The sequence below is a fragment of the Propithecus coquereli genome, unplaced genomic scaffold (genome assembly GCF_000956105.1).
Source record: "Propithecus coquereli isolate 6110/MARCELLA unplaced genomic scaffold, Pcoq_1.0 Scaffold62, whole genome shotgun sequence".
In the NCBI taxonomy this organism is placed as follows: domain Eukaryota; kingdom Metazoa; phylum Chordata; class Mammalia; order Primates; family Indriidae; genus Propithecus; species Propithecus coquereli.
Genome location: NW_012152174.1, coordinates 1,750,561 through 1,764,837, shown reverse-complemented (window position 1 = coordinate 1,764,837; position 14,277 = coordinate 1,750,561). Strand labels below are relative to the sequence as shown.

At 38.0% G+C, this 14,277-nt stretch overlaps 1 protein-coding gene across 1 annotated transcript in view; it reads right to left on the bottom strand.

Moving 5' to 3' along the window:
• Nucleotides 1–5,899: 5,899 nt before the first annotated feature.
• The window catches only part of APC (adenomatous polyposis coli), a 130,751-nt gene continuing 122,373 nt past the window's right edge, over nucleotides 5,900–14,277 (bottom strand). Inside the window, exon 16 of the mRNA XM_012659545.1 lies at nucleotides 5,900–13,498. Within this exon, the coding sequence (XP_012514999.1) occupies nucleotides 6,922–13,498 (6,577 nt within the window). The 3' untranslated portion in view covers nucleotides 5,900–6,921. The remainder of the gene's footprint in view (nucleotides 13,499–14,277) is intronic.

The following is a 14,277-nucleotide window of genomic DNA, read 5'->3' as shown; positions in this document are numbered from 1 at the left end:
CCAATAATGAAAGAGATAACATGAACATTGCTGAGCTGAAGACTCAAGATTGAAAAGATTCAGTACTAAAAGACAGGATTGTGGGAAAAAAAGACAAACAGCTAGACATATGCTAGTAGAATTTCATTATTACCAGGATAAAGGTAAAACCCTATAAATACCCAAATAGGAAATAAAAGTTTTCTATAATGGAAGAAACCCAGACTGATATTTGAACTTCTTAGCAATAGGAAATACTAGGAGCTGAGAGTTCTGAGGAAAGAGAATTGTGACCAAAATTGTGACCCAAATTATCCTTTGTCTGAGGTCAAAAGAAAACAATTTTAAAACAGGCATGGATATAGAAAGTACTGTACATCTCCAATTTAGCTTTTCTGGAAAAATAACAACCATTTGAAGATACACTCCAGCCAAGCCAAATTAAATTAACATAAAGAACTGAAGAAAATCAAAGCCATGTGATATAGAGGAAATAGTGCTGAATATTGAAATCTAATTTATACTAACATTTAAATAATTATTGATAATATTATGGTGAAGCTAATTGTAATTGTTAAGAAAGATTGTGAAAATTAAAAACAAGTGAATACATTTATACTGGGGCAGAGAGTTTGCAAAGAACCTAGGATTTCAACTGAAATGGTATACATTTCAGCTTCTGCAATCATTTCAGCCGCCGCATCACCAGGTTTTCATGCCACCCCACACAGGACCTTGACTTTTCAATATTTTGCTGCCTTCTCTCCTCCTCAGCCCCCCATTCCTAAACTACCCCAAGAATTCCAAATTCTTGCCTCTTTTTACTAAACGTACCCTATTTTCGCTAACTCTCTAACTCTCCAGGCTTATCTTTACAGACTCCAAACCCATCAAGGTCCTCAGCTAATGACCTTCTGAGAACATTCCTTTCACAGGACCCACCCTTTTAAAAGGAAGTTGTGGTTTTAAATAATAATGTCTCCTTTTGTTTTGTACAAATTCAACTGTCAAACACTGAGAGTCTCACTGGTACCATGGTTTTTGTCAATTTTTTTTTTTTATATTTGACGCTTGAAGAAAGCTTCATAACTGATACTCATTTTGTTGTCATCATATTTGATGCCTTTTATCCAAAATTATAGTGACACAGTTTGCCATGACTGCTTCTTTTGCAATTAACTGTGCAAGTGTGTTTGTACTTTTAGTTTTATCCATTCCGGATGATTTCAGCTGTCTTTTGTTAGTGGCATATAGCTGAAGGATTTTATTTTATCCAGTCTAACAGTGGTTATTTTATGATGTTTAATACATTTATTTGTTATTATTCCACCATTTCATGCCTCACTGTTGCTAATTTTTCCCTCTCCCATTTCCTTTTGTTCTTTGATATCTTGTTCAAGTATTCCTAGTTGTTATTGCTTAGCTAGTGATTTGGATGGGAAATTTTACTTCTTTAAAACATTGGGGTTATCACTAAATTGGAAAAATTGAATTTGTATTTTTCAAAGTTAAAAGTAAAATAGTATCTGTTGACACTGCCTGCATAAGATTCAAAATAGCATGCTTTTACCTCTTCTCTCCCTCCTAACCCTTGCTTCTCAGTTTGGGTTAGAATAATCTTGAATTTAAGATTATTTAAATTATTAAGCATTTCATCATCTCTGTTTTATTTGGACATTTCACATTGAGATTATCAGGTTAACCACAATTATTTACATATTTATTCAAGTTTAGGTTTTATTGCTTACTATCTTTCCATTTATTTTCACTGCTGGGGCAGCTGGTTTCTGGTTGCCCAAGGCTTTTGCAAGATTCCTCATAGATTCAGGGAATTCATGTTTTATGAATCCAGCCGCCTTAATGGAGAAACCAAAGACAATGAGCTTCCCCCGACTCCACAGGCATGCGTAGCCCATCCTCTGCCAGTCACGTCCCCACAAGCAGTGAGCAGTGTGAGGACACAAACGCTACATGGAATCTTATTTCACCGCAATGGTGTCAGAGGGTTCCAGCATTTAGGGGCAGCGGCTGGGTCTTTACTAAGCAGTCTCACAGTATGGTTTGGATAATGTTTCCACTGTGTAGTTTCCAAGACCAATTTTCTAGCTCATATAGATCCTATGAGAAACCTGATATTTTTAAAACAAACATCTTGTCATTTAGAGGTCTTGTTTTTAAAAAGTACAATAAGAATCCCAATAGGTTGATAAATGAAATGTTAGTTGGGCTGTTTTCAGAATTCTTAGGTAACATTTCTATTCCCTTCCAAATGCTGCATGTATTGTTCCATTGTTTTGTGGTGGTGTTTTTTCTTATTTGGCATTTAGTATTGAGGAGAAATCTGACACCAACATAATTTTTTTGGAGGCAACCTATTTCTGTCTTCCCACTAATGTTTTTAGAAAGTTTCCTCTATCTTTGAAAGTATTATAAAAACGTTACTAACAAGTGTCTAAATGTGATTTTCTGTTAGCTTCAAGTTACTTCAGGAACAAAGTGGGATTACAAGTTCACAAATGTCTCCAAATCAGGAAAGTAGAATGAGGTTTCAGAAATGGCAGGGACTGAGGTGACTCCAGGAGCCAGTGACTCGTCTCACTGCTGTCTCCTGTATGTTTCCTTCTCTTCTTTCTCCACTGGCTGGCTTTCTCTTAGTTTAAGCTTCACGATGCCAATCATAGTAATCTCAGCCTTAACTCTGCGTGACCTTTCAGTTCCAGCATTGAATCAGCAGCCAGAAATTTCCTTTGTGACTCTTATTTCAAATTGATTGGCCTACTCGTTTTTTTTCCAGGCAAGGCTATACAAGTCTTTGGTCACTGACCAGCTGATGATGAATTTCCCCGAGGTCAGGCATCCATCTCTGGTGCAAACAGCCAAAGTCAGGGAGAAAGATTGAGTACCTGGTTCTGTGACCAATCAGTGAGGCTCAGTGTCTGGATTTCAAAAGGTGGCGTAGGAAGAGCGGGTGATGTTTGGCATTTCTTTCACTAATGGCATATTTTGCTTTTTTTTTTTTTTTTTTTTTTTTTACTAATGTTGCTTTGTATTTAATGGTCACCTTCACTGGTATACATTATGTTGAGTATTTTTAATAAAAAAGTAACAATCACATAACTTCAAGAAAATAAGTGAATAGTCACAAATGTAGAGAATTATCCTGAAGATCAGAGGAAAGAAAGTATATTTAGCACCAAGAACAATATTATACATATAGAACATACAGGCTGAGAGACGCATCAATGGCCTAACAAAAAGCAGAATATACTTACACAGACCACAGAGTTGTAAGAATGGCAGAATGACCTGGGGTTTACAGGAGCCACAGTCCACAGGTTTCAACATTACAGAATAGTTTTTAAAGACAGCATAATATGAGGCAAATAGGCTTATTAGAAATTAAAAAAAATGTATACACTTTATTTCAGCCACTGGATCAGCCACTGGACTTTTGAAAAATCTTTTTTTTAGTAAATTTTAATGATTTAGCTACTCAAATCTTTCTTCGGCTGTGGGCAATTTACTTTCTGCATTTCTGGTACTCTGTTGTTTTCCTATCTTAGATTCAAAGAAACCCTGCGGTAACATGAATTCAGATACTGTGAAGCTGGCTCCCATCCTCTGCAACAGACTCACCCCTTCACTTCATTAACTTTGCAGTAACATGATCTATATTTTATATAATCAAGAAAATTTAGACTGTACTTACAGTGCTATTTGATCCTTACGGGGCTTGAGTCTTTTATTTCATTACTTCCCTTTCATTAACTTCCCTTTTAGTGCCTTGGCAATTTGCTAAGTGTATCCTCAAACATCGATCTGATTTGCTATTGGAGACATTTTCCTTTCTTCTGAAATCAATCTTCCACTGTCTAATCTTACCGCAAATCCAAATTGGATATTTGCTGAAGTTACTGCCGTTTACAGTAACTGTTTCAAAGAGAACACTAACTGATCCTTCAGTCTTTAGAATTACTTGGCCATTCGTCTGGTGGTTTGCCTGCTACTGGGAGTTAAGACGGGCTGTACCAGATTGAACGGCTCAATATTCAAGTCTTTCCCGCCTACAGGAAGGAGTTTGTTGGTGTACTTTGTGAGATTAAAGGTCCAGTTGTTGCGATTCAGAGCTGAAAGCAATCACTCAAGGAGTTTCATCGTCATAACTTAGGGCAGTAATTCTCAAAAATGTGTGGTCCCCAGACCAGTAGCATTAGCCTCACCTTCAAACTCGTTAGAAATGCAAATTCTTGGGCCCTACTGCAAACCTACAGAATCAGCAACTGTCGGGTTATGGCCCAGCTAGGTTTTAATAAGCACTTCTGGTGATCCAAATGAGCTCGTTTGAAAACCACTGCCTCAGGAGTTGTTTCCTCAGCACAAAGCTAGATAGGGCACTCTCCCTTGCCCTCTTCCTCTCTTAACAGGCATCACAGCTCTTAACTAATCCTCCCCCTGCTATCAATTATGGCTGCACCCTATGAACCTAAAAACAGAATTGAAATTTGCCCCTTACCCTATTTCAGAATCATTATCTCTAACTAGAGAGTCTCATCCAGCAACCTTTTCCTCAAAGGGGAGTGGGCTGATTGGCCCTGCTCCCTGTAGTGTTGCCTACAGGAATTCCAGAGTTTTCTGGCCTGGCACCTAGAAGGAACTTGTTCATTTCCAGCATTGATAATGTTTTCTTCCTTATTTGAATGAAAAGGCAATTTTATTCTAATTAACATCCCAACTCTTTCCATAAAAATACAGTGGTTTATAAAAACTAGCATGCAGTAATTCAGAAAAATAGAAAATCGGAACTAAAAGGAAACAACTATGACCTATATGCATGTATCCCTGTTGTGCAATATAAGCACAGTATTATTCTTAAACAATTTCTTTCAGATAAAATTTGACAACAATTTAAATGTAGATATATTCCAAAGATAGTAAACTGAGGTGTTCACAAAGTGATGCAGTGGAAAGAGTATGGGCATTTGAGTCAAATGCCTTAGTTCGAATCACAGCACTTTATTTACTGGTATTTTACCTTAAAAAAAATCCTTATTACCTGTAAGTTATAAACAGAGGTAAGGGTTAGATAATTAGCTACGTGATGTGATTTCAAGGGCACCAGCTACCTGTGCTTACTCCTCTTCCCAGTGCCCCACCAGGCCTAAAAATTGTTTCCCTTCCCCAAATAGAGTGTATGAATTTTATCATTAAAATAATTTTTCATTTATTCAACCAATATGTGAGCATTCATCAACACAGTCACCCTCTGATCTTTTAGAACAAATCAGGAAAGATAAATTAAGTAAATTCTTTGTTAATAAATGTGTCCGTTTATTTTCCTTCAGGAAGGATTTCCCTCCCTTCCCCGTTTATAACGGGGCATTTAATATATATCCCAGAACTGTACCTACCAAAACCAAAAGTTTTCCTTAACAGGCAGGGATTTTAAAATATTCTTTTGAACATCTTAGTGGTATTAAATCTAGCTCTGAAGTTCCATGTGATTTGTATTTTCTGAGTATGGCAAAATGCTAATTATATTTGGCTGCTGAAATTTTGCCCTAACATACATGGTGATAAAAAGTGTCCATGTCAGACCCAGTAGCAACAAGGAGAAGATGAAGGGGCAGGACAAGTTACACTGTAAAGCTTGGAAGAGATCACTTGTATTAATACCTATAAGCATCATCAGTTTTTCAAGTACAGAATTCTATTAAGAAAAAGGAAATAACCTATATGGGCCTATTATGTTCAATGCTTAGTCCTGTGCTAGGCAGTTTACATTACTAGCATATGAATTTATTTTAACCAAGCTGTAGCAGAGTAAGAAAAAAAATGTTTAGGTGGAAAAATATTAAACATCAGGAAGTGCTAATCACATAAAGTTTTGTCAGGAAGCGTTAAGTGCCAATACACGGAGTGGTTAAGTGGCAACAGTCTTCTTCAATTTTTTTTTTATTACAGTAAGAATTTTACTCTTAATGCATAGAATCTGAAGAAAAAAATTCATATAAGCTTTGAAGAGGCCCTTTTGACAATTATTAATACAAATGTGAAACAAGACCCTTCAAACAAATACCAATTTCAGTAATAGTTTACATACAGCAATAATTTATTCTGAAATGTTCATTTAGTTTCTGTTGAGACACGATTCATGTCTCATTAATAAAAGAGCAGCCATCTCACCTCAAATACCAGAATATACAACAAGTTACAGCATAGCAAAAATTCTACCTACTTTCTGATAAAATCTAGTTCAGGTAAAATAGTTTCATTCAATGTTTTACAGTTACACAGACTTTTTTTTTTGTTTTGAGCACAAAATAGTGTAAATCATTACACTGTAGCTATCTCTATGCACATCATGTGACCACAGAACTGTTAATCATTACTTCTGAAATTGAACCATCGGTTTCGTTCATGCAGTAAAGCAAAGCAGGCTGGGTAAACTTGTTCATTGGGAACCATATTACTGTGAATTTCACAGCCACATGATTAATTATGACGTTAGATGGACTCACAAAGACTAAAACTTTTTTTTTTTTGCATAAATACCAATTTTTCCCTGATGTAAGTTTAGTCAGTTAATAACCTAGAAATGATTGATAACAGCAATATATATTTTCTATCTGTAGTGTTCATTATTTTAAGACAAGCAATAATTAAAGGATGTTGGGATGGGATGCTACTTAAATACATGTAAACGTACTGTACAAATATACTTGGCTTTACGATTTTTTCCTAGCTATCAAGAGTGCCTCCCAAAATATGACCAGTGAAGACAAGGTATACTATCAAATATGGCTTCCAGAACAAAACCCCTCTAACAAGAATCAAACCTATTTACAAAATTTTTCAGTCTTTTAAAGTTTCATTTGAAACAAAATTTCTATATAGCAGTTATAATTAACATACAATTTTCTTAGTTTCATCCTTACAGCTCTTTTAAACAGATGTCACAAGGTAAGACCCAGAATGGCGCTTAGGACTTTGAGTTCCACTGGATTCTGTGCTGTCGGTTTTTGAGTCTCGTTTCTTTGTGTTGTTATTCACTGGTGTTGGGATCTGAGATGGCCGGGCCGAAGTGCTATCTGCGCTGCTTTTCCTAGGGCTTGGGTTGTAATTAAAAGGAGTCACTCTGGCAGCAACAGTCCCACTAGGTGAACTGTGTTTGCTTGAGCTGCTAGAACTGAATGGGGTGCGCTCTGCTATAGAACTTTCATTAGTCTCTGATGCAGGGACTGGGTTACTTGGTCCCGGTTTTGTCTCAGTTCCTTTTTGGTCTGGGGCATCCACCTGAATAAAGGAGTTCAGACGATTTTCCAAACCCGTGGTGCGCATGGAAGCAGTGCCATTACTCACATTTTGTTTTCCCTGATTATCTTTTGAATCTTTAACATTTGGATTTCCTTTTTCTGAAACACTGTCAATCACTGGGGGAGTATTACCTGTGGGAGATCTTCCAGATCTAGGGTTGTTAATGGGACAGTCCTCAATTCTAACCCAAACATCCTCTGTTTTAGAAACAGCAGGTGCCATTTGATAAATTAGAGTCTTTGATTCAGCACCATTTGTAGCACCTGAGGAAGTGGTCTGAGAAGTACTATTTGGGGGAGAAATTTCACTTTCTTTTATTTTTCTCCATGTTCCTTTTGTGGGTACTTGGTTTTCTTTACTTTGTTTGGTTCCTGAAATAGAGTTCACATGTTTTTCATCTTCACTTTTTGCTTTTTCACTGGATTCTGAGGAAGCAGAAAGAATTGAAGACGAACTTCCAGTTCTTCTCCAAGTGCTTACTCGAGGAAGGGATGATGAGTGTTTGCTGTGTTCACGTTTCCAGGTTCCTGCCCTATTGATTGGAAGTCTGGAAGGACTTTCAGAATGGGAGCGGGCTATATCATGACGCTTTGCTGGTCTTCCATCATTATACTCTACAGTGGGACTGAGATTAGGTGGAAGTTTTCGCCATCCACCAGCCTGAACAGATGAATGTGTGGATAAAGACATATCAGGAAGGGAAGGACTTAAAACTGGAGTTTGTGCCTGGGACCTAGTGGGTGAATCTGGTCTAGAAGATGGAGACAGAGATTCAAATGAAGCAGATTCCTCCAATTTTCTCCTTAAGGTTGGGCTTGGAGCTTCTTTGATGAAAGTTGACTGGCGTACTAATATGGGTCTCTCTGATCTATCAGATTCACTTCCACTTGATTTAGTTGAAGACATTCTAGAAAGTTCTACCTTTTTATTGGCTCCATTGCTATTAGTCATCTGATTTAGTCCTTTGGAAGCGGACTCACTTCTTGGGATACTACTGCCATTCTTGGATAAGCCTGTTTGTTTGGTAAGGTTCTGTTGGCTCATCTGTCTGCCTGGAGATGTATATGACATCTTCCCAGAACCTGAGGACTTAGTTGAAGCAGTACTAGGGGATGACGTCCTTGGCAGTTGAGATAATTTGTTAGGAGGACTTATTCCGTTTCTACCAGGGGAAATTGAATTTCGTCCTGGAGACTGCATAGGCCTACTTAATGGCTGCTGGGTAGGTCTTGAAGGAGTGGAATCTCTGGATCCTGATCTAGAAGGCCCTTTATTTGACCCACCTGTTTGGGATGTCTGCCTGGCAACAGGACTTAATTCTGATTTCACCGATGGCTTGGCTCCTCTGGGAGAAGTGGTGGCTGTCTGACCTTCACTAGGGCTTTTGGAGGTTGGAGTCTTAAGGGGTGGACCTTTTTTAGAAACAGGACTTGTACTTGAGGAGCTATTTCGAACTCCTGGAATATGGATCATTGTCCTACCTCGAGAGATTGAAGGCATGTTTGTTTGAAGGGGCTGCTTCATTTGGCTTGAAATTTCTGAATTAGATCTCACTTTTCCAGTAATCAAACTTTTATAAACCTTTTTTCCTCCTTTGATTCCTTTATTTTCACATTCTATCTTTTTACTTTCCAATGTACTTTTCTCCCCAGGTTTTAGAATTCGTGGGCCTTTATTACTTGTAAAGGGTTTTTCCTCTTGATCAGGTGTAAGATGAAATGGTGATCCCAGAGAGATTCCTGATTTTAGTGAAAGGATGGAATCTGAATCAGATGAAGCTTGTCTAGATAAACATGCAGCAGCAGCAGCTTGATGTAAACTACTCACTATGGAATTTGCACCTTCCTGGATAGCTTTCCAATCAAAATTTTCTGAATCAGGGGATAAACCATGTTCTGAATCTGGTCTCTGTATATCTTTCAAATCAAGTGTCAAATCTTCAGCTAATATACCACCCATATTTCTGGGACTATGTTTTTCATGATCACCCTTGAGTCTTGAAGGCTTTTTCTTTTTTGGCATTGCAGAACTTATACATTCCTGCAACAGGTCATCTTCAGAGTCAATACTAAGAGAGCTGAGAGAACTGTTTCTTGAGAAACAAACGGGGGTATCTTCAACATGAAAAGATTTAGGAGCATAACCTGATGCCTGAGGTTTATTTGGTTCTCCCTGTGAGTCAGGGGGCTCAGTCTCTTTGATAGGTTCATTTTCTTTGTTATTATTGTTTTCTTGGTCAATGTCACTGAGAGAACTCAGAGAGGAATTACGAGAAAAGCAAACTGGAGTATTTTCAATAGCAAAATTCTGTAATTTTTCGTCAGTTGCTGCTCCTCTGTCTGGTATGTCTTTGGATGACTGAGGAAAAGTGGATTGTTTCTGCAGTACGGGTTTAGATTGACCTCGATTTATTGGATGTTTTGTAACAGCTTGTGTCTTATTAGCTGATTGTTGATTTGAGGATAGTTCTGTGTGACTGGTAACTTTAGTTTCTGAGTCCTTATTTTCTTTCCCTTTTCTTAATTCAGCCTTTTCCCTGGAAAGGTCAACATCATCATCATCAAAATCTAGAGAACTCAAAGAATCATTTCGTGAAAAACAGTAAGGAGTTCCTTCAATGGGTGTGTAATGATGAGGTGAATCAAAAGTAAAACTTCCTCTGACTCTATCTTCATTATTTGGTAGCTTATTATTGAAGTCCTTGGAATTATTTTTCAAGTTCTGTTTCTTTGAATCTTTGTTGTCTGAGAAAGCTCTTTCAGCACTTAAAGTATTTTTTGAGTCTGCATTTTTTCTTACATGTGCCCTATATTCAGTATTTTGTGGTATAGGTTTTACTGGTGAAGTAGGTTTCTTTTTCTTACCATCTAATTGATTTTTGTTAGTTCCAGGTGAAGACACAGATGCTTGTTGGACCTGGTCCATTATCTTTTTCACACGGAAAGGCTTGTGACTTTTTCCTTTGGGCATAGCAGAATTAATGCATTCTGCAAGAATATCACCTTCCTCTGTTTTATTGTCATCCAATTCAGGTACAGTTATAGATGAAGTTTTTCCTCTTTGAGCCTCATCTGTACTTCTGCCTTCTGTAGGAATGGTATCTCGTTTTTCAAATTCACCTGACTGTGCCCCTGCTCTAACAGCTTCTCCAGCAGCTAACTCATTTGGAGGAGATTCTATTGTTAGATCACTTAGAGATGTAGCTGTGGAAAAGTTTATAGGTGTCCCTTCGACACAATACACTCGTGGCATATCATCTCCTGGTGTAAAACTAACATGCTTTTGTGCCTGTAACCTGTTTTGTGATGGTAGAAGTTTGTACACGGGAAGTTGACTTGGTTTCCTTGCCACAGGTGGAGGTAATTTTGAAGCAGTCTGGGCTGGTTTTTTGGCTTTATGTGATGACTTTGTTGGCATGGCAGAAATAATACATTCTTCTAGTATTTCAATATCATCATCATCTGAATCATCTAACAGATCTTTCTCGGAATCAATAGGTTTTTCTGTCTCTTTTTCCTGGTTTTCATTTGATTCTTCAGGTGGTTCTGATTCTGTTTCATTCCCATTGTCATTTTCCTGAACTGGAGGCATTATTCTTAATTCCACATCTTTTTGTATAAATGGCTCATCAAGGCTCAGAGCACTCAGGCTAGATGAACAAGAAAATCCATCTGGAGTACTTTCTGTGGCAAAATGTAATAAAGTATCAGCATCTGGGAGAACCTGGACCCTCTGAACCGCAGCATTTACAGCAGCTTGCTTAGGTCCGCTCTCTCGCTTTTCAGCAGGAGGTACTTTATTTTTAGGAACCTCTCGCTTTGTTTGAACTGTTTGAGGAGGAGGTGGAGGGGTTTTACTTCTGCTTGGTGGCATGGTTTGTCCCGGGCTATCTGGAAGGTCACTGGGGCTTATAATGCCACTTACCATTCCACTGCATGGTTCACTCTGAACAGAGCTGGCAATCGAACGACTCTCAAAACTGTCAAGTGAACTGACAGAAGTACATCTGCTAAACATGAGTGGAGTCTCCTGAACGTAGTGCTCTGGTGGACTTTTGGGTGTCTGAGCACCACTCTTGGAGGGCGATTTGGCCCCTGAAGAAAATTCAACAGCTTTTTGCCTGGTTGATTCTGAAGATAAACCAGAAGCCTGGAGTCTGCTGGATTTGGTTCTAATGTGCTGTGACACTGCTGGAACCTCACTCGCAGGATCTTCAGTTGACCTAGTTCCACTGTTTTCTTTTATTTCTGCTATCTGCAAAGTATTAGCAGAATCTGCTTCCTGTGTTGTCCGATCACATCCTATTTCATCTTCAGCTGATGACAAAGATGATAATGAACTACACCTTGAAAAACATATTGGGGTATCTTCAACACAGTAAGTCTGTATTGTTTCTTGGTTGATAGAGGAAACTTTGCAAGAGGCAGCTTTTTGAGTCTGACCACTTCTACTTTGAGCTGAACTTGGATGGAGCTGATTCTGCCTCTTGGAATTAGATGAAGGTGTGGATGTATTCTCACTGCTTGAAGAGATATGTTCAGTTTTAGCGCTCTGTCCAGATGAACTCTTTGAGAATGAAAATGACTGTTTCTGTGAGGAAGAAATGTCTGTGGCATATTTCAAACTATAATCAATAGGCTGATCCACATGATGTTTTTCTTCATTATATTTTATGCTATAATTTGTTGGTCTCTCTTCTTCTTCATGTTGCTCTTCCTCAGAGTAACGCTCACTATAGTTGGTTGGCTTATCATCTTCATAGTCATCTTCCTGACACAAAGACTGGCTTACATTTTGATTAATCCCATGACTAGAACCCACTCGATTTGTTTCTGAACCATTGGCTCCCCTTGACCTATATGGGGAAACACATTCCTGCTGTCCAAAGTGTGGCTGGAACTTGAGGTGTTTATCATCAGTGCTCTCAGTATATACGGGATAAGTTGTGTTTTGACTCCTTGATTGTCTTTGCTCACTTTGTTTTATTTCATCTTCTATTATGTGTTTGGGTCTTGCCCATCTTTCATTCTGTGAAGGACTTTGCCTTCCAGAGTTCAACTGCTCATCTGAGTATTTAAGACTATAATTTATTGGTGTATCTAGTTCTCCATCATTATCATCCATATGATTTGCACTATGTATTTTATGGGCTAGGTCAGCTGGATATTGACCATAACTGCAGAACTTACTTTCATCATCTTCAGAATAGGATTCAATTGAAGGTTTCATTTGACCTCTTTTACCATAACCATCACTACTACTGACGCTATTTAAACTATCATTTGAAGATCTCTTATATTCCAGTTTGGCATAAGGCATAGAACATGTCCTATTTGAATTTTCTGACTTAGTGAAATTATAAGTGTTTGAATGTGTGTGGGCAGCAGAGCTTCTTCTTAGTGCATTCCTCTCCTCTGTCACACAATGTAACTCAGTGGTAGACCCAGAGCTTCGGTCTTCCTGGGAGGTATGAATGGCTGATACTTCTTCCATGACTTTGGCAATCTGTGCTGCAGTGGTGGAGATCTGCAAACCTCGTTTTGTAGAGGTTCCTGGATTTTCTGTTGTTGGATGGTAGTTGCCTAGGCCAATTCCTCGTTCTCTCTCCAAACTTCTATCTTTTTCAGAACGAGAACTATCTAAACTTCCCCTTGATGAAGAGGAGCTGGGTAATACCGTAGTATTCAAATATGGTGAAAGGACAGTCATGTTTCCAGTATTAAAATTGTCTGACCTATTATCATCATGTCGATTGGTGTCAAAAACATAGTCGCCATAGAGATTTTGTTTGTGCCTCTGCTTACTACGATGAGATGCCTTGGGACTTAAATTGTCAATATTGTCAAAAGTTTCTGATAAATGCTGAGCATCTAATTCTGCTTCTAGGGCTTTTTGTTTCCTAACATGAAGAGATGGCAAGCTTGAACCAGGTGACATAATATTAGCATCCTTATACTTTGCAGGTCTATTTGCCATGAGATTCCTCAAAGCTGCAGCACTTCCCATAGCAATCATTTTGTGCTTTGAATGAATAAGATTCTTGAGCATGCTAACTGCCCCCATGTCCCATAATGCTTCCTGGTCTTTAGGATTTCTTGCTGAGAGATTCCACAAAGTTCCACATGCATTACTGACTATTGTCAAACTGTGAGATTTCAAGTGTTGTAATAAGGTTTGTAGGCAGTTGTTCTCTCTTAGGATTTGTCTGAAATAAAATCAAAAGATCCCAAAATTAAGGTCAAAATCTGTATGTAGGAACAGCAAATAAAAGGATAGAAAACAATAGGCATAATATTATACCAATTATTCTATAAATTCTAAGCATTCCACATCTCCTTTTGTTCTTTATTTCATTTAATGTTTACTGTTTTAAACATTACTCATCTGCCAAACTAAAAATGTTATTTTTTTAATCTATTTTACATTTCCCATTCTGACAATGGCTTAAAAAATTTTTTTGGGGGGAGGAGCAGATTCATTTACTATATTCACATGATAACAGTTTCCCAACTTAAAAACTATAAATATATCAAGAAATCTTATGCTGAATAGGGACTTTGTGGTAATTTAATCTACGGATGGGTGCCACTATGATGCTGATACTGAGACATCTTGGAAAAGCTAGATAGAATTGACTGATAGATCTTTAGGTAGACAGGGAGCACACTATAAGCTCCTAGATCAGCGAACTTACTTTTTAGTAATCTCTACATCTCTGGCTTGATTTTGTGATACTTAAAATCAAGTGCTTACTTGTATCACCCTTACAAGTGATCTCTGACCGATTGTATAGTCATTATTTTAAAAAATAAAATTGGGCCGGGTATGGGGGCTCATGCCTATAATCCTAGCACTCTGGGAGGCTGCGGCAGGAGGATCACTCAAGGTCAGGAGTTCAAGATCAGCCTGAAAAGAGTGAGAACCTATCTCTACTAAAAATAGAAAGAAATTAATTGGACAGCTAAAAATATATATAGAAAAAAT